Below are 27124 nucleotides of genomic sequence, written 5' to 3' on the forward strand. Positions count from 1 at the left end.
GGTAAATTAAGCAATTCTTTCTTATCTTTGTGCCAGATGGTGCTAGTTGACTGCAAACAATAATTAAATGTGCTCATTTGGCATTCGCCGTGGCGGATTTGAGCCAAAAATAACGTCGTATCGAGCAATCTAATCGACGCACTCGTAAGGTGAACGTAAATATATTGAATAGTCACGCGGATACAATAGGCTGAGTCAAAAATGATAGAGTGCATATAGTGCTGCACCTATTGTTATGAGTAAAATAAGATAAGGCGCTATAGAAAGTCTCGTTACTCGTATTAATCCATTTCATATTGTATTATTGAAATGAGTAGTTCATTGTCGAGGCGATTGTTTCTTTATAGTAAACAAGGAGTCACGAGATCTAAGTCGAGATTCTCAAGACAATAAATTATCATCTTCTAATAAATATGAATCCTACTTGTGCTACTCAGTCCTCCAATGCGAATACGGGGAACATTCCCAAACTAAAACAAAAAACCCCGCTAAGTACGAAAAATGTGGCAATCTCGGAATGACATTGAAATTCAGCTCACATTCTCTTATCTGCACAAACTTTTAGGCTAATGCAAAACCTCGGCCGGATATTTGGGTCGCAAATTGCGGTTCTCGCTTTTGCGAAGCTACGCGAAGATAACTTCGGTTGACCTTCTATTGTGTGAAAAACAGGGTAAATGGATGGATTTAGAAATATTTATGTCGGGCTATAATCTGTGCTGCTTTTTACTTGGCCCCGCAAATGTGTCTTTAGCTCGGGACTGCATTATAATGCTGCAAAAAGGATTTGCGAGTAAATAAGGTTTTTGTTTATGCCCCGTTGTTGGGTCTGGCATCTAATCTGATGAATAAACGGTCCTTGAAACAATTTGAAAGTGTAAGTGGATTTGAAAATAAAAACAGATTTATCTTTCATTTCTGTTCGCTTTCTCTTGATGGTGAAAAGACTACGAAATCTCATTAGGAAAACGTGTCCACCGAAAGGAAATAGACACGGTAGTAGGACATGGGACGCTCATTAATTTCACTTCAAATGAAGCGGTAAAGCGGAATCGGTGGTGTTCTACCTCGTTGGTGCATAATTATTTACTTCCCGACTTCAATCACTGGAGCATAAGAGTGGAAATACCCTAATTGAATATCAATATTAATTGATATTCCCTATATGTGGTCTAAATCTCCAATTGACGTTAATTTTTGAATCTATGCTACTTTTCAGGCTACGTCAAATCAATTTTTTTATTCGTTTCTATGCAGTTATTACTCTTTCATCTTATCTGTACAGGATTATAATACTTAAACATTTTTATAAGTAGTTAGGTACGTTCTTATGGGTTTAAAAACAAATATATACATAAACTCACGCACGTTAGCCCTAATGGGGTGGGCAGAGCTACAAGTAACCAAAGACAACTTGCAATCACTTTTGACTAAGATGTAGACAAACCTTACGGTGACAAGAGATCAGCCTATCGCCAATAGCAACGTAATAATAATAACGTTTTTAAAGGCAAACAAAGCCATGCTTGGAAGGTAGTGTAGTGAAGAATAAAAGGATCGTTAGTTGCGGTCGCAGACTGTCGGTAAAGTTGCGTTGAGGTGCGCACTGGTGCGTTCACACGGAAGCGACGGTGTCGATGCTGTTATGTAAGGCTATGGCTATGTTAGTGTACGAGGACCCTAAGAACAAAAGCCTTCAATGCTTCGGTCTGTTAATAGACGATTTTTTATGAAATAAAGGAGAGATGTATCGACTATGGTTCCGGCAGATCAGTCCGCTTTAGACAGCCTAAACTAGTCGGCCTAATGTTCAGAGCTACTACTTTGTAGAAAAAAACGATGTCTCTGAAGGTGGAAAGAAACTAAGTGATAAGTGACGAAACTATGAAGAACATTACATAAGATCAGCTATTTATTATTCTCATTGACAAACAATGGGTTTTTCACAATTATTTACTTAGATTGAAAATAGCTTGTCTGCTGCTAGGCGTGATTTGCATCCAAATGTGATTTTTCAAAAAATCACTAAGGTGGTTTTCACTATAATGTGATGTTATAACTTAAATAAATCTTAAAGAATTATAACATAACAAAGATGAAGGTGGAATTTATGATTCTACTGCAATTACAGATATACATATATACAATTCAAACAATCAAAATGAATGAACAATAAAATTATAATTCTTCATGCTTAGTCTTTATCAATTTCATAACATAAAATAAAATTTTCAACTTATACCTATAAGTTATCAACTTTATCATGTACAATAAATACCACCAGTAATGTTGATAACAATATGACTCATGGTTCTAGTAGTAAATGAGCACTGTTTTGTATACAAACAAATATTTTTTAATTCCGTGTTTACAATCATAAAGGATTTCTTATCAGAATGAAATGAGCAAACATTCCATATTGTACATTTTCTGCAAAAACAAATGTATTCTATTTGATTTTGCATTATTTCTAAATGAAATCATTCCAATCTGGCAAGAAATAAATAAAATAAGAGTTTTAAGATCAAATTAATGTCAATGCTGACAGGTGTCATAATTTTCTGCAGTGAATTTCTGAAAATTAATATTCTGGAAGTGTTTTCACAATGCTTCTAAATGTCTGGTGTTTGAAATGTTGGATGGACTCTTAATTACATCTTCTAATATATTCTACCCACTACCGCTTGCTACTCTAACTTTGATGATGGAAAATGCTTTGTATCTTACTGAAACAATCCAATAAACAACAGACTTTGATTAGGTATATTGTAAGTATAACAAACACAACAAAAAGGCAATGGAAGTGAATCTATTTATTAAATCAAAACACCTAGTGGGTATATTCATAAATAAAATAATGTTGAATGAAGGTACCTATTATATTGTAAGTGAATAGAATTAAAATAATTTAAAGCATTTTCACAGCTTCTCTTTCGTTTTTAAGAGCTTTGAACGACTATTAGACATGAATGCAGTTGTTTTGTTAAATAATAAATTGATAAAAATATGGTATATTAGGTTAATGTAAAAGCTAGTTGATTATAGTGCTTATATGACCTACTTTTGATATCAACTGATAATGATAATATGTGCACTGAATTCTGGAGGCTAACTGAGGGCGTTCCATTCGCAATCGCGTGCAGAGAACGAAACAAAATATTGATAGTTAATCAAGTTCTGTGAACACCTGTTCCCAAATAGACTCCTACGAAATCTAAACAATACAAAAAGATATTTTCATGTATAACTATAGTAGGTACACCTTATGCAAGTTGCTATAGCAGCCAACTCAACGAGAGAAAGGAGCAGTTTCGGATACAAACAAAAAATGACCTTTACGTGCTCGTTGAGTAACAAGCAGGTCACAGAGAGAATGTGCACCTACCTTATCTCCTGGTATGTTCTTCGCCGCCATGGTGTGTCACCTTCCCGAACCCGACGTCTTGAGGACGAGATATCCAGAGAAAGGGCCTCACTACCGTGACAGCCCAGCATACGACACAACACACTGCACTTTGCCTATTCAATCGGCCATTATCACTTTTCAAACGATTCACTATAGCCACAAACACAATAATCGACCCATCGTTTGGCGTCGCAATCACGATTTCCCATTGATATTCATCGATACGGATAATTTTTCATAACACCATACAATGTACACAAACACAGCGACTGACAGAAGCTACCTTGATTGGGCTTGACGGAAAATGGCGAAGGATAGTGCCTCCGCTCCTACTCCGCGCATGCCACTGAAACTAATTGACAACTACGTAGAGGGCGGCACTAAACAATAACAAACATCGTTTTGTAGAAGTTCTTCCATTTCCATTATAGATGGCAGTGCAAGCAAATTACAAAGGTTTGAAAATAATTTGGGTATTTATTTCTTTGAAAATCATCTTTTCTTGATTGAATATTTAAAAAATAAAATTAACAAATTATTATTTTATCGCTAGATCTATCGAATACTTCTGATTGTAACTCTGTACAGCGACATCTATCGCGGAATAGAAGAAATATTGTTTTCTTTAGGTTGTCTGTATTGCGTTGAAAATTGTTGCCATTTGTTGGGTGCAACAACGCCTATATCCGGTTAAAACGAACGATTAATTGGAATCGATTCGAATACGTAGTTATATTTTTCTAGACTAGAAATTATTCCACCTTTCGGATCTCTATTCTCTCCTGCTGAGTGTGCGGTAGAACTTGGGTTGCAAAGCCATGATAAAAGGTGTATTACTTCGTGACAATGATTGATAGTCATGGATCGTTGGAAACATGTTGGAAACAGACATATGAGCCCTAGAATAAGTTTCGGTGTTTATTCCTATGTTCTCCATCTTTCCCCTACATATTAATTTACTCTCTAGGTATATGTAAATAAATAAATATCAATGGTATACGTATGCGCTAGAAATCGATTTTTTACATTGTCTCGATTATATTGTTTGATTCGCATTGACTTGAATGACGTGCACGTCTCTATTTTCGGCTTTCCAAACCCACTCTTGCCACTCAATCCAAACCAAAGAGAATTATTCACTTCCAAACTTCGCTCGCAAAATGGCGGACGGAGGCGTGGATATAGATTTATACGCCGACGATATTGAATCTGATTTTAATAGACAGGTGAGTTAAATACTTTTAAAACCCGAAGTAGAATCTGTAGTTTGTGTTATGATATTATGGAATTATATTACAATGCTATTTGTACGCTTTTGTGACTTGTCATTCTAGGATGAGTTTGGTGGTGAGAACGTGGATTTGTACGACGACGTGATTGCTGCGCCTGCAGTGAAACCCGAGGACGAGGACGGCCCGCCGAACGTCGTGCCGCAGCATCCGCACCCGCCGGAGGAGACCAACGGCAACTCGCAATATCACAACAACGCACCAAACCACCATCATGGCCGCCGGTTTCAGCTCTACGTCGGCAACCTCACTTGGGTTCGTACATAATTTTGTCTAATTTAGATTATGTAAATATAGTTTATTTTTATGTTTCGACACTTATTCCAGGTGTCGGCTAGGGTAACCATCTGAAAGTAATGCTAGGTGTAGGTACGTAAAAAAATTACATGTTTACCTATTGTATACCGATTGATAACAATGAAAAAATGTTACACATAAAGAATGTAATCTGCCTGTAAGCCTGATCTTGTATTTTCCAACCTGGATGTTTCTTGTACTACCTATCTGAATATACTTTGTTAAAATTGCCGTAATAAAGTAGGTAAATACATTAGGTTGTCATGTTTATTGAACACTTGACACTGTATGGGTGACTACTGGGTTAAACGGGTAAATTCATGGTATAATCTAATGTGTCACATGCCTGAACCTTTGACGCTGTATTCTGGACATAGTGTTTTATACAATGATAGAAGTGTTTTTCTGTTAACTTCTATTTTTGTGTCAATCACATAACTAGTGCCTACTCTTAAAGTAACATTTTAGCTACTTGTAAATAAATATTAAAAAGCTTTGAGTCCTTTTAATGCTTACGTTATATCTGTAATTAGATTCGGACTTTGTATAATGTAAAACATTGGTCATACTTGATAGGTAAGTAATTTGTATGAACGATTGGATTCTAAGATTTTTATAATAATGGTTAAAAACTACTTGTGATATAAAATAACTTTCATTTGGTTACCTTAGTGCTACAAGAATAGTACATGGTGAGGAATGCAGTGTTTTTGTGAAGTTTATTTATTTGAATTCTACACTTCTCTTTATGTTAAATTACAATTTTTATTTTATCCACTATAAAATAGCTTTTCTATTTATAAACCATCAAGTAAAACTGACAAATAAGGGAGAAAATCATGTTTATGATAAGCTTCTTAACTTTTTAATAGATTATCATTTATATTATGTTTCTTATTTTATAATGTCACCTGTATCTACATTGTGGAATACCTAGCAATAAAGTTATTGAATATTGAAATAATTTAAAATAGCAAGATGGTTTAAATTAAACATAATTGGTAACCATTATGTTATAACCTAATTCTGTTTAAACAAAGTCATACCCTTATCTACATCAAGATAAAATAAATAATAATTTTCACATGCAACTTTTTTAATAGTTTGTTAAATTACATTTTCTTTATTTTAATGTTTCCTCATATCATGTACTATTCTTTAATAATTATAAGTTACTGTTTGGTTGATATATCTATTTTAAAATCGCATATAACAGTGAATTACACTTTGGTATAGCAATAAATTATAAATAAAATTATTTATAAAAAATTTGCAAATCTAGAAAAATATAACGTAACATAGATGTATTTCAACACATTGTATTGTAGGTATATGAATTACGTCTATGTTTGTATAATTCATAATTAATATAAATAAATTACTGCTTTATTGGGATATTGCTATATCAATATTTTAAAAGCAAAAACAAGGACAGTTTTCTGTATATGAATCACAACTTTTATTATAAGACTATATACATATCAATAAGTGTATTGTGCATAAATGCTATCATTTCATAGCCATAAAAATGATTACATTTAAGCATAGTTTAGCTCTCATGCTCATCACCTGCTAGTTAGAAAATGTTGAGAAATATTTTACAGGAAAGTAGTATATAACTGCAGATGATAAAAGATAAAAATGTAGCTATTGGCATCATAGAATAAATGTGGTGCCACTGGTTTATAGAATACAGTTCATTATCTATTAGGTATCTAATTTTTGGTTTGTTGATGTCTAAAACTTGTTTTTGCTTCATACAAATCTGCAAAAACTATAAATCGAAAAAGTAGGACTTTTCACAGTCAGTAGACTTGAATGCTTTCTGCAATGTTATAGTTTGTCAAGTTTACCATCTATACAATATTGAAATTATGAAATGTCTTTCTCTGATTTGTGAGTTGTTGAAGTTGATTGCATGACTGTTTGAGAATATGTTTTGAAGACGATTATTATTTTATATTATGGTTGTTTCTTTTTATTATTTTATTGTGTAATTGCATACTCCGATAACTCAAAAATACATACAGAGAGAGGCATAAGTGTGATAAAATTTGAAGTTGTACCTATTGGTATGTTACCAAACCTAGGATGAATTGTTTTAAAGTTATCCTAGGTGTGGTACCTTATTGTCCTACATTTTGCGGTTACATAACATGTACTGTTTACTTATTACTTGTTCATTATGTTTTAAATATTTTATTTTAGCAATACATCAATAACAGTTGGTGAGAGATATTTACATACCCATTGAAACTTATTTTTGGGTTTGCATCGAAATTCAATAATGGATTAATAGTACTACTTTAGAATAAAGAGATGTATTAGAATTTCTAGGTTAGTATTGCCTACTTTTTATATATGTATTTTTATTCTGCTATTTAAAAGAATAACTTAAAAATATTCCCTTAGGTTAAAAAGAAAATAGCACACGTGTGGTAGCATAATACCATATAGTTTATACCATTTTACCATATCACATATTATCAATGAACTGTAGTAACAATCTTTTCACGGAATAATTATCCCTCAATTTGTATACATTACATATATATTATTATTTTTTAGTTGTAACAATTACAATTTTATTGAATTTTGAGAAAACCACAATATATACTATTACAGAATTTGTAAATATCTCTTAAATATGATTAGGGGGGTAAAAGGGCCACATCGAAGCATTTCATCTAAAAAAGCAATATTGCAATTTGTCATTTCGGCATATAAAAGTAAGTGTGCAGTGCAAACAAATGTCTAATAGCAATATTGCTTTTTTAGATAAGTTGCTTCGATGTGGCCTTTTCAACCTCCCTGTTTATGATGTGTTGTTGACACGCGTTACTCGTACATAAACTTAGATATTTAATTTAGCTTGTGTGTTTGAAAATGGATGTGTGATGCTGTATGGTAAGATGAATGGATGAAATCGTATATTGTTGTATGTATATATTTATCGTTCCTTGTAACATCTTCAGGTATCCTCACTGACATGTTTTAACTACATGGTTTAACTTGACATAATGAATGTCTCGGCACTAAAATGTTAATACGTAAAACGTGTTTTTGTATAATTTCACATTATATTTATAACACTTCAATAGGGATGTGTCTGTCTATTCCGTGATATTCGTTTTTATTTTACTATCTATTTTTGACTTTAACAAAGTAATACAGTGGAGGTATGTCATTTTTTAGATTATTAGTGAACAAGTCTAAAAATCTGCAATGAAGTGTTCATTGCGAACATTCTGCATACTTGTCTAGTCAAATAACTCGCCTGTCTCCAAATGCTTGTCCTTTGTCCATCAGACTTTTGGGTAAAATGTAAGCTTTTGTATTTCTGCTAGAATTGTTCTCTGGATTTCAATTGCAACATTGAAGTCTGGCGTTCATCAACTTTAAATCGTCCGTACAAACTGCATGTATTTATTTTGTCACAGTGATGTAACCCAAAACTTCGGTATATTTGAAAATGTAACATTTTAACTATTTTTCCTTATCAGGTTGGCATCGAGGTAAGATGTTTTATGCTTGTTTTATGTAGTTCTTGTGTATAGTTTCGTTTATATTGTTTTATTTTTTCATGTACGCCATTTTTATGACCGATACGTTTTCATGTTGGTCCGATTGTTTATAAAAATGAGGTCGAAAATGTCAAATCTCTTGTTCTATAATAATATATTTTTACTGCGGTGACTGTATTGTGTTGGTGGGTCGATAACGATTTTTTTTCTGATACATGACCGTATTATTTATAGCTTTGTGTAAAATAATGATCCATTCATAAATACTTTGTCTCAAAATAATTTGTATTAAAATAATTTTATCTCTAAAATAAAATCAGTCTAATATTAAATTGATTGAAGTACATGTTTCTGTGATATTTGAGCTTTAAGTACAATGTCATTCTATATTCAAACTCTTCATTGTAACGGAATATTTAAATGATTAATGATATGAGATTGGTATAACTCGCGCGGCTGTATGTATATTATGCTAAAATATCAATTGTAATAATTGGCAATGACATAATTTATTTTAATCATAGAATTAACTAAATATTGCACATTTGTAACAGTTCTCTCCCGTAACGCAGATTTCTTAGTACCTAGCAGTTAAAATGTATTCCGTCTGGGTGATTTGTCCTAATTAGTCTTTATTGGGATTTAAAGTAAAGCTTTGTTCAGTCATCGTTTAAATAGTCCTTAATGAAGTATAATTAAGAGTTTCCATAGCTGTCTTGTAAATTATGTTTTTCTTTAAACATCGTTTAGAAGGACTGTGTTTCCTGTCCGTCCTATACATGTAGTTTTGGCAGTTGTACGCTGCTTCGCCTAATTTTAATGAACGTGGTGCAAATATATATGGAAATAAAAGAATGGTAACAAAGAAAACTGTTTCCTTTCCTCCTAACGTTTCCTCTTGCGGAGAACAACGGTCACGTTATTTGAAACACAATAGAGTTTGTCTGAGGATGGATTGACTGACAGAGTGAAAGGTGAAATTGGATGTTAGCACAAATTAAAATGCAGGTAGGGATAGTGAGGCAAACGCGTTAAAAATATTCAGTACTATTTTTTAAACCATTTTACCAGAGAACGTTTTAATTTTGAGTTTTTACACGTCGCTCGAAAGTTAGGTAGCGTTAGGGCCGCTCGCGCGTCTTGGTGCTCTCGATGAGGTATGTAAATACTCGCCAGTTACAAACCGCATATGTGTTTTTGGTCATATTGGCCCGCCGCTGAGTGTAAGCTACCTGTTTTCAGTGGGCGACGGACCAGGACATTGCGAACGCCATCGGAGACATTGGCGTCACCGACTTCCAAGACGTCAAGTTCTTCGAGAATAGGGCCAATGGTCAGTCGAAGGGGTTCTGCGTCATTTCGCTCGGCTCGGACCAGTCCCTCAGGATGGTCATGGACCGGCTGCCCAAGAAAGAGATTCACGGACAACATCCCGTCGTCACGCTGCCTACTAAACAGGTAAATTACTGAGTAAAGTCACATAATGATGCATAATACAAAGAAAACAAAAATCTTGAAGTGATTAACTAATTGACGAAACATTAGGAATGACAATAATATTGCCTTATCGGTAATATTACCTTATCGGGAGACTCGCTGTCATCGCCAAAATTATAAAAAGAGTCACGAAGGAAATAATTATTATGACGTCATTTCGTTCCATTCAATCTCACTGAAACTGAGCTCAGGGGGTTGAAAAGGCCACAACAAAGCTTCATCTAAAAGCCAATATTGCAATTTGACATTTGCGCATATAAAGTAAGTGGGCAATGCAAACAAATGTCAAATAACAATATTGCTTTTAGATGAATTGCTTCAATGTGGCCTTTTTAACCCCCTAGGTCACGGTTCTCTCATTACATACCCATGGGCAAAGAGCCAAAGTATAAGCCTAAGTGCTATATGTACCTGCGGCTTTCCTAAATTCGAGCTACAATGTAGTGATATTGTATGACGCGAAACTCTATAATACAAAATGTCGGCTCTGATTAGTGCCGATAATATTTATTATTTTTAGTAAATTCTTTCTGATGTTAATAAAATACGAACTACAAAAAACTATTCAACAATAAACCAGTGCCCTGTTTATCAAAATTTACAAGCCCTACCTAAGTTACAAGTTTCAATTATTTATTTCACAAGTCCTATTTTACAGTCCCTCTATTTTTTTTGATAAACATAATTTACATACATGTACTTGTGAGTAACTTGTGGCTTGTGAACGTGAAGACTTGTAAGTTTTGATAAACACGGCACCGGTATTACATTAATATCAACAACGCCTACATATAAAACGATCTGACATCCGCACTATCAAAGCGAGTGCACTTGGGTTCTCGCTGGTTACTTTCACAACAACCATCCCGCGTTCCCTCGAGACGTTCCCATGTTCACCTTATAGAGTAGTTGTGAGCTCTGAAGGCCTAGTCTAGCAATCGCTTAAACGCTATCAAACGCAACGCTTAACCAAATAAAAAAAATGTCGTCAAAAAGCAGCATAACACTTGTATCCAGACGTAGGCAGAGGTATAGTATTCCTACTCCTCGCCAGCTGTGTATAAGTCCTATGTAATAGAAGGCTAGTGCATTGCCATAGACCAGGAAGCAGGAACCACAAATCCTGGAAATCACGTGATATAATACAATACAAAAACTCTTTATTGCACTTAAAACATATTAAAAATACATTATTATAGTTAGATAGGTTGTACAACAGGCGGCCTTATTGCTGAGGTAGCAATCTCTATATAAATTATCTATGATCCAAAGATGAAACAACGTATTCAGTGAATATTTTTTTCGAAATTTACTTAACCGATGGTATGGATATAAGTGAACAGCGGGATATTTCGTTAGCTTAAGCGATGCGTTTTAGAGCTAAAGCGATTGTAACTTAGTAAAGACTTCTGTATCGATACGCACGTTCTACTTATAAATGACTGTTACGTCATCACCAGGTCCCAAGTTGCCTCGCATGACTGGCTATTACGTCGTTTTTCTAACTTTAATGGTACGTTCCACAGGCGTTGAACCAGTTTGAGAGTCAGTCGAAGACAAGGTCAACTCCGCCAGGGCCGAACAACCCTGGCATGAGAGGGCCGCATCCAGGCGGTCCACCGGGGCCACATCCTGGAGGTAACTATTGACAAGAATTTAGATAAAGTCGATGATCTTATTAAACGATGTATCTGTGAAAGGTGCAAATCAGATTCTCCAAAAAAAATAATCAGATAAGTACGTCGTTTAGTACGTGGTAAGGGTCAGCAACTTTAGTGATTAGTTTCAAACATTCTCAGTTCCACAAAACACGAGTTTAATTAACTTTGTATTTGGAACATTAATATTGAGAATAAAAATTCTAATAGTCCTTACGAAACATGATTTTGTGATTTGTTTTTTTTTTTGATAAAATTTGAAATATCATTCATAACTTAGAAAGAACGTACCACATGATCGTACCTATCCTTAGACCTAATTTATCCTTGATGACCGAACAACACAAGATTAGATTTTGAATTTCCGATATACTTCCAGACTTCTTCGGAGGTGGTCCGAATGGTCCAGGTCCGAACGGCCCGCGCATGATGATGCCGGGCCCAGGGCCGCACCACCAGCTGCGAGGTCCCCCGCCAGGGCCGCCACACGGGCCCCCGCACCACATGCAGCAACACCAGGGCCCCCCGCCACATCATATGCAACATCAAGGGCCCCCGCCGCACCAGGGCCCACCGCCGCATAGGCCGCCCATGCAAGTAAGTTGAGGAAAATCCGTAATCTAATAAACCCAAAAAGATAATCCTTATGGTATATAAACGCTAACTCACGAAACGCGAGCAAACACGAAATAAAGAAAACTTATTTATTCGGCATACTTAAGATTAATTAACAATACATACTTAGGTAATTAAATTACTTAATAATTAAAATGACTACGGAAATTGTACGAAAAAGTTAATTAGAAAATAAGAAAATCTTTTTATTAGATTGAGACATGTAGTCATTTAATAAACAACGTTCTTGTAGTCAGACCCCTCCACATTTTTCTTAATTAAATTTAGTCAGAAAATTAAATAGAAAAAAAAAAATGTTTTCTATTAGTATTAGATATGTAATTTAATTAACATTTCATAATTTATATTTCACTTAGGTAACTATTTAATTCAAAGGTTAGTCAGATGTACATCCACCGCACGATGAACCGAGTACCTTTGCTGATGGTGACGCTATTAAAGTCGTAAGACCGAATGTTCTTTAAAAATCCAAACCAGATTGTTGAAATATCGGGAGTCTCATATCCCCATTTAAACGCGGTAAGAACCCGTTATTATGTGCCCAAACCAGATTGTTTAACTGTTGTGTCTGGAAATTTCTGTCTCAAAAAAATTCAAAATTCAAAAATATCTTTATTCAGTTGGTAACATAGTTACACTTTGAATCGTCAATTTTTACATAACGAACGTCTCATCCGCCTAAAACTACTGCAGCTTCTCACAACCTGTATAGCCGGGGGAAAGAAGCTGCAAGAAAAGCCTCGGCACAGGGCCCTAGACGTCTTACAAGGTTAAATGAGTTACTCATTACTCACCCCCTCCCCCCAGTTCCAAGGGCCGCCGCAGATGGCGCGGGTGCCGGGCCCCGGGCCGCGGCCGGAGTGGGGCCCGCGCGGCCCGCCGCACATGCCGCAGCCCGCGCCGCAGTACGGCCCGCCGCAGCACCAGATGCCGCACCAGATGCCGCCGCCGCACGCCGCGGTCAGTAACACGTTGCTATAAGTATACCATTTATTTCAGCCCACAAAGGCCCATACAGTAAATATACCTTTGTAGGCTGAAAGGCCATGCCGAATATTCGGCCAAATCACTTCGTGGCAATTATAATGAATGCCTTAACCTTCATACAAAAATTTCATTCTTAGTAAAGCTTATCGATGGGCCACTATTGATAATTTAAAAAAAAAGCAATACATACATACATAAACTCACGCCTATTTCCCACCGGGGTAAGCAGAGACTTTAGAACTCCCTTTTTTTTGCTTCACAAAAAACAATAGTATCAATAGTATTGCTGTGTAACGAAAGTATTGATCGAAATGGGCTATCGACACTGTCGATACTATCGATAGTTCGGAAACAGTAATTACCACCGTGTACCGAAGCGGCACCAAAGGTGTCGACCCGACCGACCTCACCACCTCTGGGGTTTGACTTTAGTCTAAATAGCCATAAGCCGCTAAGGAGTATCGGAGAGCGCGGACAGTCTGTCTTGCATAAGAATCTCATTTTCGCACAAGAGTTTCAGTGTTAGTAGTAAGTTGCGTTTACATAGTCATAGGTGTGTTTGTCCACAAAATGATTATCAATGCCTGTTGCCCCCAGCCCCCCGGGCAAGGCATGCCGCCGCCGCACCACCAGATGCCGCCGCACCAGGGCCCGCCGCGCGGCCCGGCGCCGCCGCAGCCGCATCCAGGTATGAACGGCTACCCAGGTACGACACAACAACATACTTGGCATGCATAATCTAACACCGAGGTGCTGGCGGTAGATATAGATACACACTACACATGACGGAGTAATAAGGAGTCTTGGCAACACAGAATTACGCCTGTATCCACGATGGCTTAGGCAGAGATATAGTTTGAAAACTCAGTCGTCGCCAGCTATGTTGAAGTCCCATGTAGCAGGGGCTAACCTATTGCCATTAACCGGGCACAAATCCTAGAAACCACGTGATATAAGCACGATCCAAATATAAATTGAAATATATGAATGTAGTTGAATAGAGTATTTGACTGGGTCAAAGATAAATTATAAAATGTTAATCTAGAAATGGAAGCCAGTCTAAGATGATCAAAATCAATCTCATTTTACTTTTGGACTTATTTTCGAGTTTTATTCATGAATTACATAACAATAAGTACGACGTTTGACAGCTTTTATTGATGACGTCACAGGACGGTATTTCCATAATTTTCGTTTTGATGTTTTGTGAAAAGTATCTCGTTTGGATAGCCTGATAAGTAGCCTATTCAGGGGTTTGAGCCGAGCAGGGTTTCGATCCCATGACAGTACGATGTAAGTCACGCAACAACCACTGGTCTTGGCAACGATATATTTATACCAAGACGTAATATGTTACTGGCGTGACGAGTTGTATACTTGACATCTTGGAAAGAGAAAACCCTAAATCGGGAGGAGTGGAAGAAACGGAGAGAGGCCTTTGCCCTGCAGTGGGATGGTGCAGTCTAGAAACAACAACAATATAAGCGCTTGATTTTGAAGACTCATATAGGCTAGTTTCCAACAAGTCAAATCACTTACTTTTTACTAAACCTTAAAACACGAAATGACTATGGAATTATACGAAAAAACACACTGTGGCGTCATAGAAAAACGTGATAAAATGTCGGACTTATTATTCCGTTTTTCATGATTTAAATTAATAAATAACTTAAATAGAAAAAAGTAAATGTCTTTCGTTAGTTTTAGATCTGTCTTTATTTAGTAAATCAGTTTCATAATTTATCTTGAACCTAGTACACGACCCAATTCAAAGCGACACAAGTACGCATCAAGAAATGGCGTTAAGCTTTTATGAACTAACTCTTCCTTATTGCTCCGTACTACTTTTGCATATTATATTAGCTACTTATTGGTACTATACATACACTAAGAATGGAAGAATGGTTGCCGTTGAATAGCAATGAAAGAAGGAATAATGTTAGGATGTAGTAGGGTTGAACTACATCTCCGCACGGCATCGCACATTCCTATGCATCTATCTTTTTCTGTCACTCAGAATCCTCATTTGTTAGAGCGAGATAAAGAGCAATGGCCTTATTTTTAATCTCTCGCCTTCAACTTGCGTGCGAAATTATATATCTGTCTCATCTTGTAAACGACATTTCGTGAAATGGGTATATATTTTCGAAAAATAAGGCTTGCGAATTCACTCCGACCGCCTCGTCGATTCCACCTCGTGCAGTTACTTTATCTCGCTCCAGCAAATGAAGGTTCTGAGTGACAGAAAAGGATAGAAGCCTAGGATGCCGTACTATCAGGTGTGGTTTAACCAATTGAGGGTTTAAGATGAGCACCGATTTCGAACAGATAATAGTTTGAGCAGTCACATAGTTATTTGAATCTATGTAGTTTTCAGACAAGGAACAATAAAGCTTTGTAGCTTTGTAGTTTGATTTTTTTTATCTGGAATAATAGTTGACTGAACAAAGAATAATTATTTTTATTTTGAAGAATGCAGGAAGGAATTACGAATGTCCATTTGCTTTTCTAAAACTACACTACGTTTGTCAGGATTGCACTATTTAGATAGAATTTTCATAAAACTTATATAAGAATACAAGTACTTTAAAAAGATGCATGCTTTTGAATCAATGAGGGACTATCTTGGCTACCTTACCTAAAAAAATACAGGTGGCGTTGTACAGTTATAATTATTCTGATCAAAATAAAGACGAGCAATATAGGTAGCAACATAATTCTATACCTAATCTGATCCAAATTATTCCAAATATCAAGCAACTTTTTTTTATATATATGCTTTTGCCATTACCTTGTATTTTTGAATGATTATGTTCCCGAGTAATGAGAAAATAGGTAATTATCAGCGCCATATTATTTTTGGGGAGGGTGGCCTGGAAAGTCCGCCATTTACTACTATTTGCATGAGGCTTGTCCTTAACATTTATTGCTGTTTTAGTTACTAAGTAAATTGTTTTTTTCATTCAAATATATAGTTGTATAAGATAATCTTTATCCTCGTGCGTTCGATTCGTGCGAATATATCTGACTTTTGACTAAGAAAACCATCGAAATCATTACCTTATACGAATTACTTTACGAATGGAAGGTTTAAAGACTTAAGTATCTATAATAAATAGGCGCCGTTTCGTATCCTTGCTTGTTACCCTATTATTTTGAACATGGCACCTTAGTGGAAATCCAAGTTAAGTTTGCTTATTCTTTTAGTTATAATATCCAACTGTACTGGATGACATTTTCAGTAAATCTTCTAGTATAATGTGGTTACTACTTACTGATGTAAGTGCGTATGCGTTACATGAGCCGTCAATAAAACTCTGGGTTGCTGAGGTTGGTAATCCTCCTCACAACTGCACGATAGAAGAAAAGTGAAATTATTCTGGGGGCTCTGCACTTGTTGCGTTATAGAGACCGACGCATAAAATACCGCAGCTTTCTGCTTATGGGTGCAGTAAATGTCATCTCTGTAGATAAATGTCCCCGGAGATTTTTTTAGCGAAATAGGTTTCATCTGAAGCGTAGCAGAACCTTAACGAGCTGTTATTAGTTCATTCGCATGTCTCTGCTCCTTTAGGAAACGCGTAAAAACCCACCGTAACTGTTACTGATAAATTATACATTAATAAAGAGATTGTAGTCACTTTGAATCAAAGGCTTTCAAGATAGTGTAATTTTGATAAAATATAGCTAATGTTTAAATTGTCGTATCTGACTTGCCGTCCAGTACAGTCTGACCTCCACTAGGTTGTAGTATAGTATACACAAGCAAAGAGCTACATGTGTGACGGTTCCAGGCGTCGGCGGTGCTCCAGCGCCCCACGTGAACCCGGCGTTCTTCAGCCAGCAGCCCGGCCCACAGCCCGCGCCCGGCCCGCAGCCTCCGCCGCAGCAGCCTCCACCAGGTATACCATAAACATGCACACAATATAAAACCCACAAATACACATAAATGTGACAATTCATATGAAAAGGACCCTTATCAATCAATTTCTATACACAAACATTTAAAATCGGATTAAGCGTTTGCTTTCATAAGGGCCTTTCGATTTGGATTATCATAAATTGTAAAACAAAGTCCTCTCGACGAGTCGACGCTTCTGTCTGAACGCGATAAACTCAAAAACCACGGAACATTTTCATACGGCTTTCACTAATAGGTGGAGTGACTTATGAGGAAGGTTTTATTGTGTAATTCATTAACCTGATTGTCCAAAGTATAAGATGATTGTGTTTCGGAAAGCACGTTAATCCGTTGATGCCGGTTAGTTATATCTTACTAATGTATGTCGTTACGTGACCCTTTGGCGGCCCAATAATAACCCTGATACCAGGGTTGCTGAGGTTGATTCCACTACACAACCCACAAGATACAAGAAGATACTGATTGTTGAAGATGTCGGAAAAAAATCAAGCCAACTGGGAGCTTTCATCCAAAACGCTGCCTAATACCTTTTAAATTATAAGAAAAGAAGTGTATCATGGAATTGTTTCTCATGATGGTGATGCTACAGGTCCAGGCGCGCCCTACGGCCACCCTCCGCACGGCGCTCCGCCGCCAGCACAGGGCCCACCGCCCGGCGCCCGGCAGCCCTACGGAAGGCCACCACAGGTAACTTATACTCCTTACCATTTTCATACCAGGGATGTTATGGATATGATCTCGGTTTCAGATAAACAAAAAAAAACATGGTGGTATGTGGATATAAACGTTGTTTTTTACCAGTTTCGGAATATTAAATAATCGGTTTATCCTTTAGTTTTAGTTATGGATATTAGGTTTTTAAAGAACTTTAGAAGAAGAAGGTTTTTAGAAGAAGAAAGAACTTAAAAAAATAAAATGCAAATATGAAAAAATGTAAAATTGTACTGTAAGTAATCCCACTAAGACTGACTAGTTAGTTACGAACTGTTACGAAGCAGTAAGAAAAAAACATCGGTTCGCCCGGGCAGAATAAAATCCTGTCATAACGTGTCTCAGGACTCCGAAATTATCCAAATACATGTATCGGTTTCAACAACATTAAAGAGATATTCTTATTATACAGCTTAGTTCGAAACGGATATATTTGGAAAATATACTGTTCTGACAGCTGTCCATGTCATAAAGAATATGAATATATGAAACTATAACTCCGTTACCAACATTCTACCATGTCGAACGCAATAAATGATATGATTATGAAGCTATATTAAATTACTTGTAAATCTGGGGGTTTAAAAAGGTGACATCGAAGAAATTCATGTAAGAAAGCAATATTGCTATTTGACATTTACTTTATATGCGTAAATGTCGAATTGCAATATTGATTTTTAGATGAATTGAATGTGGCATTTTTAACCCCTCTGGGCGACTTGGTGTGACATGTGTTTAACAACGTGTTTGTTCCCCAGAGCTACCCGCCGCCGGGCGAGGCGGGGCGCGCGCCGCACCACGCGGCCCCGCTGGGCGCGCCGCACCCGCCGCACGCGCCGCACCCCCCGCACCCGCCGCACCCACAGCACCCGCCGCACGCGCAGCACCCGCCGCCGCACGCCGCCATCAGCGAGGCTGAGTTCGAAGAGGTAACCTATTATACACACTTATATAGAGACCTGCCCACTACAGAGTTACTCGGCGCCGCACTCGCTGCGCGCGCACAAAAAGAGACATACAAGGGGAGGCCTTTGCCCAGCAGTGGATTGGAATAGGCTAGATAAGATAAAACAAGCTGTTCTGACAAATGTTTGATCACCGACCTTTTTGGTGCTGATCACATTTTGATAGTTTTCCATATAAAAAACAAAAAGGGTTGCAAAAAACAAACTTTAAATTTTCATGTATTTTCCGGACAACTACGTTTTGGTGAGAAACAAATTAACGACATAATTGTTTTTACCTTATTTAACATTTCTTTACGTATCGACCCGATAAAATATATTACGTATAAAGTGCGTGAATCTTTAAAAGTGACGACTATTTGTTTTATTTGGTAACTAATAAATACAAGTATTTGACTGCCAATAGTAAAAACCAATCTCGTATCATAACTGACTCGTTGAGCGGGTTGAAATCCGTAAAAGGTACAGTCGACTCCAAATAGGTGATTGTTTCTACTCATCTAAAGATATGTACTTATTTGGGCAGTTTAGGCTCAATCACTTAAAAACTGTTTGTTACGAATTAAAAAAAAAACACTACAGTAATTACACGAGACACAGTGAGTGCGGTTTGTCGTAGTGAGTTTGGTGCGAGTTCAGATGGTTCCGAACATTCCGATATCAAAAACATAAGCAAGCGGATAGACATATGTCTGCCCGTAGAAAATTATGGATCTACCTACTCCACTCCAATTTCATCAGTCATCCCGTGATCATGACACTTGCAACAGTGTCGAAATATCGAAATATCGGGAGTCTCATATCCCTGCTTTAAACGGGGTAAGAACCCGTTATTATGTGCTTTAACTAGAGTAATTAGGACTAAAGTATTTATAATATTGTCAGGTGATGAGCCGCAACCGCACCGTGTCGTCGTCCGCTATCGCGCGCGCTGTCAGCGACGCGGCGGCCGGCGAGTACGCGTCCGCCATCGAGACCCTCGTCACTGCTATATCGCTCATCAAACAGAGCAAGGTAATAAAATAAATACACCAGTGATTTTATTTACTCACTTATTTTTGTATGTCACATGGTAAGTATTTAGGAGTCGCCGTCGCCGGATACGGTTTGGACGACATGATAATGATGATTACAACGGGGTTAAAATAGGCTAATCGAAGCAATATCTAAGAAAGCAATATTGTTATTTGACATTTGTTTGCATTGCGCACTTACTTTTATATGCGCAAATGTCAAATTGCAATATTGCGTTCTTAGATGTTCTTATAAATAAATGTGTACAAACTTTTGACACCCTGCAATAGTACCGCAAAAGTAACGTTCGGTTCTCGATCCGGAGGTCCTGCGTTCGATTCCCACTGAGAATTCGCTCCCGATTTGTGATCATTAGTTTGGTCAGGACATTGCAACGTAATCACCTGGTAGTCCGAAAGTAGGAATAAGTATCTTGTCCGAATCTATATTTGTTTTTTGCTCTTTGTAACTTTTTCTTATCCTGAGATACGACAAAACCACATTCTTTGAATACGCTTTAAAAATATTGTAATCGCCAGGTGGCCCACGACGAGCGCTGCAAGATCCTGATCTCGTCCCTCCAGGACACCCTGCACGGCGTGGAGACCAAGTCGTACAACAGCGGCGAGCGGTCGCGCCGCTCGCGCTCGCGGGAGAGGGACGCGCGCGCGCACCACCGCGCGCCGCGCCGCCGGGACCGCTCCGCCAGCCGCTACCGCGACCGCAGCCGCGACCGCGACGACCGCGACAGGTAATGACGCGCGACCGACCTTTTCCTTGCAGCTTCTTTTCCCCGGCTATACAGGTCGTGAGAAGCTGCAGTAGTTTTAAGCAGGTGTAACTATGTTACCTACCGAATAAAGATATTTTTGATTTGAAATCGAATTTGAATATTTATAACATTTGGTCTATGCTTGCCGACGTCGACGACGCCGGGTCACTCTGCTCCTGTGGTACACAGCCTTGCTTCGAACCCCGGTACCGTACCAATAAGTTATTCATTTATCTTAAGTGCAGTTTTCACTAACACAGTTGAGTCGACAATTTTAGACGGTGATACGGCTCATCATGTTGGTCTAATACAAAGCTCGATGAGGTGCGGGTACTTTATTCATCTCGCGATGGATGTACCTCTGACTACCCCAATTGTAGCTCATGTTATGGGGTGCGGCGTGGGCGAGTTTCCGTGAGGTATCTAGTTATTGCGCAAGGGTTATATTATAGTACTCTATGGTTACCGCGGCCCTCGAGCTTGCGGGAACAAAATGCGCGTGCTCGATCGCTCCAGCAGCCGCTACCGCATCCGCAGCCAAGATAGGTAATGTATACAAACATACACACACAAAACTCACACCCTTAATTGATCTCCAATCGAGCGGACAAAGCAGAGTAATGAGAAGCCAATCACACGTCTCTAAAAAAAGTAGGTAAGTCATAATGCACTTCAGCGCTTGGCGATTTTTAGATCATAATTGGGTAGTTTCCAACTAGTCAAATCAGTTTTTACTAAACGTCAAAACACGAAATTACTATGAAATTTAGATGGAAAAGCAACTTATGACATCAAAGAAAAACGTGACAAAATTTCGCACATATTATTACATATTACACAGAAAACTTTTTTTGTTAGATCTGTCTTTATTTAATAATCATAAATTATCTTTGACCAAGGAAACTACCCAATTATAATGTTCCCAAATTAACACCTTATCTTACATCGAACATTTATTGATCAATCCTGTTACTACAATAATTTCAAGTCCGTTTATTTGTAAGCGTCTTAGAAACATTTCCTATTTGGCGACTTTGTTTTTTTTTTTATTATTAAGAGCAAGCAATTAAATGTCTGATGTAACTTTTAAGTTGTTAATTTCCTTGCAGGTACAGGGAACGCTCAAGGGAACGCGACCGCGAGCGTGACCGTGACGCGTAAGTATAAAAAAAATAAAGTTATTTTTTTGTATCTGGTCTAGGCTAGCCTCAAACCACCGTTTAGCTGAGACTACTTATTACAAAGCAGGTAGGTAGGTAGTCTTCTTTAATATTTATTTATAAAAAAGCTTAATTAATTCCCTCCCCGCCCTCTGCGGTATGATGCCGTTGCGTCATTTTTGAGCCACAAGAATGGAAGCATCATGTTTATTTACGTTCACAACTTAAGATTCGTTGCATTTTGAACGCGTTTTGAATAGACCTCACGCCAGTACCGTCGCGTGCCATCGCGTACAATTGGGTAGTTTTCTAGGTCAAAGATAAATTATGAAATTCTGATTACTAAATAAAGACAGATGTAAAGTTGTCAAAAAAGTTTTCTTTTTTTCTATTTAACGTATTTATGAATTTTAATAAATAAAAATGTAATAATAAGTGCGACATTTTATCACGTTAGTCTATGACGTCCCAGGTTGCTTTTTAGTATAAATTCCATAGTGATTTCGTGTTTTGACGTTTAGTAAGAAGCGTCTGATTTGACAAGTTGGAAACTACCCTATTCTAATCTTCCAAATAAAATAATAGCCGAGCGGGCACATAAGTGCGAGTTGCACGTCGTAGATGCATATTCTTACATTGTGTATGATGCAAATTTGAATAAAGAATAATGCTGACTCTTTGCCCCGCACCAATTGGGTACTTGGGTAAAGATAAATTATAAAATGCTAATCTACAAATAGAAGCCAGTCTAAGGTGATGATAAATCAATCTCATTTTATTTTTCGACTTTATTCGAATTTCATTCATGCAGTAAGTACTAATGAGTACGACGTTTGACCGCTTTTATTGATGATGTCACAGTACAGTATTTCCTTACGAACTACAAAGAAAATTTTCGTTTTGAAATTTCGTAAAAAGTATCTCATTTGACTAGGTTGTCAAGTGGCCAATTATCGGTTGCCGAGCTAGATATACCTCACCCCCTCTGGGTTTTACTTAAGTCTAAATGGCCGGAAGCCTCTAAGGAGTAAGGGGGACTTACGCGGCCTTCATCTCGCTCGCGCTAAGGCGTCATACGATAAGAGTAAGACAGTAGAAGTATAACATAATAACGTGATGTTATTGTTACAGGTACTACAGGGATTACCGTGAGCGTGAGAGGGACCGCTCCAGGTCGAGAGACCGTGAACGTGCCGAGTACAATAGAGGGCACAGTCGAGATGAGAGGTGAATATACATACTTTTCTTATATAGTGTCAGTAAGACTCAGGTGGTGTTATGTTTAAATACTTCCGTTTTCAAATCCCGTTCGAATCAGAATTTTTCGATATTTTTTTCTATGCATCTTTACTGACGACTTTAGTTATCGGCTATTTAGTACCAATGTGGTGAAGAGGACTAAAATTTTACAATTTTAGCACGAACCACCGTGCGGAAACCATAGAGTTCATTTATTTAATCACAAAAAGGTGTAACGTTCACATAAAAACTTTATGTTTCACGTCCTCTTCTTCGAGTTTAAACCGGTTAATACAAGTACACTGACGTTTCACAAAGTCTTAAGAGCTCTAATTTGCCAATGCTAAAAAATCTGGCCGCGTTTTAGGTTTTGCGCGGTGGTGATGTGACCAGGAGACAAAGATTGACTAAAGTACCTCTGTCTAAACTCTTTACTATGTTTTTACTAGCCTGGATTGTCCCACTGCTGGGACCTTCTGAGCTTCCACTTCTCCCTGTCATGAGTGATCTTTCTCCAATCAGTCGCAAACGCCCAGTCGACTTTCCATCTCTTCTTAGGTTTGCCTCTGCGACCAAGAGGTGTTCCACCATGACAGTTTTTGTCCACATTTTGATGATGCATTTTGCAAACATGACCGGCCGCTTTACTAATCCTCACATGTTATTGCAGACCACGCAAGTCCCCAGTAGAGCCGGCAGCGGAGGGAGGCGCGGGCGACGCGAGCAGCGCCAAGAGCCGCGCCAGCGCAGCGCCCTACTACGACGAGCGGTACCGCGAGCGGCGCGAGCGCGACCCGCCTCCCACCGACCGGGACCGCGACCGTGACCACCGCCGGGACGCCAGGCACTAAACCACGACAATCACTAAACTAATCACCACCACCACCTATCACGTTGTCTAACAGAAATCTTTGCGAGGTGTGGGTATTAAGATCACCTTACGATGGACGTACCTCTGACTACCCTATTGGGGTATAGTAGTTAGCTTACGTATTGATTGTGTTATGAAGCTAATCCGCACGGAAATCCATGCCCTATTAAATATAGATTGATTAGAATGACAGCTAAGAACGATATTACATCTTTCAATCAATTCGTCAATCATAAATTACGATTCAAAGAACAATAATTATACCTTTTTACTGGAACTGTGATCGTTATTTGTAGGGTCATTTACTGTTTGTCAAAATATTGACAAAAATCCATGGTTTTTTGGCAATCAGAATATGGCCCATTCAATTTATGTCCGTAGTGTAGTAATAAGGTCGAGTTTTCTTTGAATGATAACAATCGGAATGTGATTGTGGTTTTCTGACAAAGCATGACCCATACAAACATTAAATTTTCCAAATATCGTCATTTCATGGAAAAAGCTGTACGACATCGCATTAGGTTGTATAATATATTTTTGTCCTGTCGTCATTTGGATCAAGCTATTCTTAATAGGGTAAATGACACGGAGCAAAGGCGAGAGGAGTTGGCGTGTGAAAGTAGCCCAGATAACCCGACCAATGAGGTCTTTGGTGGGGGGCTACGTCATTTCTTATTGTTCTGTGAACTCGATTCCTTCCCTGTACCTCCGCCTTCAGCCCTCTGCACAATCTTTCTTAGCGAAATGACCTATCGCCAATTCCTCGGTTTTACTTCTTCGTGATTTATACAGTAAACGGACCAATATTCAAGGGGCGTTGCCTTGTACTCACTACCATATTGACTTGTTACTTTATATTTTTCAGTTTTACCATACGCTTCTTATACTGCTTAATACCACCTCAGTACTTTAACATATTTTCTGATATCTTTCATCTTCTGTAGCAGATTAATTATAGAGTACATAAGTATAGTGAGCCTGATAAATCAGGAATATTATACAAGAAAGTTGTGATTTCTAAGAAACATAGATATTATACTTGTTTGCATGCATGACTTTCCGTCTAATGGGCTTTACATTGCACAATCCATCGGGCCCTATGCGTCGGGATTGGGCAGTGAATAACTCGTTGGTGGGTGGGGTTCGATTTCGCCATACATTTTACTTACACCCGATGCATCGGGCCCGATGGATTGGGTAATGTAATATACCTTTCGGTAAACACTAATGCGTGAATTATGCGACATTCGTAGTACCCTTCCTGTAGGTCCCTTTACTGTGATATGAGCATCACCAAATCGTTACCTTATAGCGGTTATTACATTGCCCTGTCCACCGGGCTAGACGCGTCAAGGTCACGGGGGCGTAACCATGGTAACCACGATTTCGAGGGATTCGGTGGGGAGTAACCATGGTAACCGCCCGTGACCTTGACGCATCTAGCCCGATGGACAGGGTAATGTAATAACCGCTTATAGTGAAAAGAACGTAAGCGCCATTTTGGAAAAACACATTCGAATATGATTTTCTTCAACAAAACCTCGATTTCTTTCAATTAATTTCGAATCTGGTAAAAATTGAGACTAAATTTTATGACCTGGATTGAAATTAGCTTGTCTATTGCGGGGTTTTGTTAACAAAAGTCACATCGGAATGTGAATTTTAAAAAAAGTCGCTTGCGTTTTTTTTATTACAAAGCGACAAAATTACTTGGGTTTCGTACACCACGTTTACGTTTAATGAACTGTTACAAATATCCGTATTGTTTTACTCGCGATAACTCAGGATTATCGTATCGTCACAACAGACGTTCTTTGGTTATTTCATTGTTTTTACTTACGTAGCCACAACCGTTCTTCAGTCGCTATAAAAGAGTTCATAGTAAGCTAATTAAAGAAATATTAAAGAGTAGGTATCTATATTTTAAACAGTTTTAGGTTGCAAAGAACAATATAAAAACATTTTAAAATGACCCATGTTTTTGTAGTTTCATTATATCTATACTTTAAAGTAATTAGTAGTTTTGTGTTGTGAATTCTGTGAGTATACTTATATTGCTTTATCTTGATTGATAAATCTGGTTATTTTCGTAATCAAGTTTGCAATGATATTGTAAAAAAAATGTATTGTACAAAGGGATCAGAACGATTAGAAAATTAATGTGTTCTAACAAGGAAAAGCTAACATTCCATCTTATTATAAGCTTTTTCCGTACAATATCCAAATGAAATATAGACTAAAATATTGTAAATCTATTTTCCTATTGTGTTTTTTATGCAACAGGAAAGTTGATTAGTATTAATTTAAATACTTAGGTTTTAAGTTGTTTGTATGGAATGGTCCATACTTAGATTATGACTCTGACTTAGAAGTTAATTTGCGTAAATAAATTAATGGAAAAATGATCAATGTCGTGTTACTTACTTTTTCCTACTTCAGAAGAAAGTCAGTTTGAGTTTCATAAACACCATTTTTTTAGCGCCTGTGTAAGTACGCGTGACTTGATTTGAAAATTTGCCGGTTGAACTTTGGTTTTTACGTCAAGCTCGATTTGTAGTGGGCGGAGAGAGAATCTAGGGAATTTCAATAGGTTGATTTAACCTCTCATCCTGCCGAGATAGCAGACACAATAGACTATATTACATTACCCCCTTGAATTTAATGCACCCTGGTGATTAAAGATTACTAAAAGTTTGTTTAATGCACCTAGGTGAATTAGCTCAGGTGAATTAAGTTTACGAAGGGGAGATCTGCGTTCCGGCGTTTGATAAGTTAAATCGACGAAAGGTTAAGTGGAGATTGTAATTCTCACTCGAGAGGTATTCCTAAATCTCAATTTTATAGATGTTTCGTCAAGGAAAGAAAGCTAACTCTTAAACGATTAATCTTAGGCGAGATTCTATTATAATAGGCAAATCTTTATTTTAACACGTTCACTGTGTATGAACCACATTGAGGCAATAAATTTGAAACTAACGTACAAGTCCCATATAATGTGGGGCACATTTTTCTCGCCGTAGTGTGTATGTACATAAATTCGAATGTGTTTATCGAAAAATAACATTGCACGTGAGGGGTTGATATCTAATTTTCAGTTACACAGTGAACGTGTTATGCATTTGATAAAGTCGACACGACTGAAGGAAACGCTTTTTATATACAAGAGGAGTGATTGA

General features: G+C 37.6%; 2 protein-coding genes across 4 annotated transcripts in view; one reads left to right on the forward strand and one right to left on the reverse strand.

Moving 5' to 3' along the window:
• LOC126375739 (ubiquitin-like protein 3) overlaps window positions 1–3765 on the reverse strand; it is a 192692-nt gene extending 188927 nt beyond the window's left edge. Inside the window, exon 1 of the mRNA XM_050022839.1 lies at window positions 3386–3765. Coding sequence (XP_049878796.1) covers window positions 3386–3415 — 30 coding nt within the window. The 5' untranslated portion in view covers window positions 3416–3765. The remainder of the gene's footprint in view (window positions 1–3385) is intronic.
• Window positions 3766–4488: 723 nt separating this feature from the next.
• LOC126375655 (cleavage and polyadenylation specificity factor subunit 6) lies at window positions 4489–26353 on the forward strand. 3 transcript variants are annotated; one of them, XM_050022702.1, is made up of 15 exons: window positions 4489–4632; window positions 4741–4950; window positions 9759–9974; window positions 11540–11651; window positions 12051–12268; window positions 13115–13267; window positions 13892–14000; window positions 17089–17196; window positions 17806–17903; window positions 18686–18856; window positions 19778–19906; window positions 20446–20657; window positions 21788–21835; window positions 22970–23065; window positions 23748–26353. In XM_050022702.1, the coding sequence occupies exons 1-15, from the start codon at window positions 4567–4569 to the stop codon at window positions 23926–23928; spliced, it is 2127 nt and encodes a 708-aa protein (XP_049878659.1). In that variant the 5' UTR covers window positions 4489–4566; the 3' UTR covers window positions 23929–26353. The 3 variants fall into 3 exon arrangements, with proteins under 3 accessions (XP_049878659.1, XP_049878660.1, XP_049878661.1); XM_050022703.1 differs by having other exon boundaries at window positions 13892–13982; XM_050022704.1 differs by lacking the exon at window positions 21788–21835.
• The last annotated feature ends 771 nt before the right edge of the window (window positions 26354–27124 follow it).

This window comes from Pectinophora gossypiella, chromosome 19, assembly GCF_024362695.1.
Source record: "Pectinophora gossypiella chromosome 19, ilPecGoss1.1, whole genome shotgun sequence".
Classification (NCBI taxonomy): domain Eukaryota; kingdom Metazoa; phylum Arthropoda; class Insecta; order Lepidoptera; family Gelechiidae; genus Pectinophora; species Pectinophora gossypiella.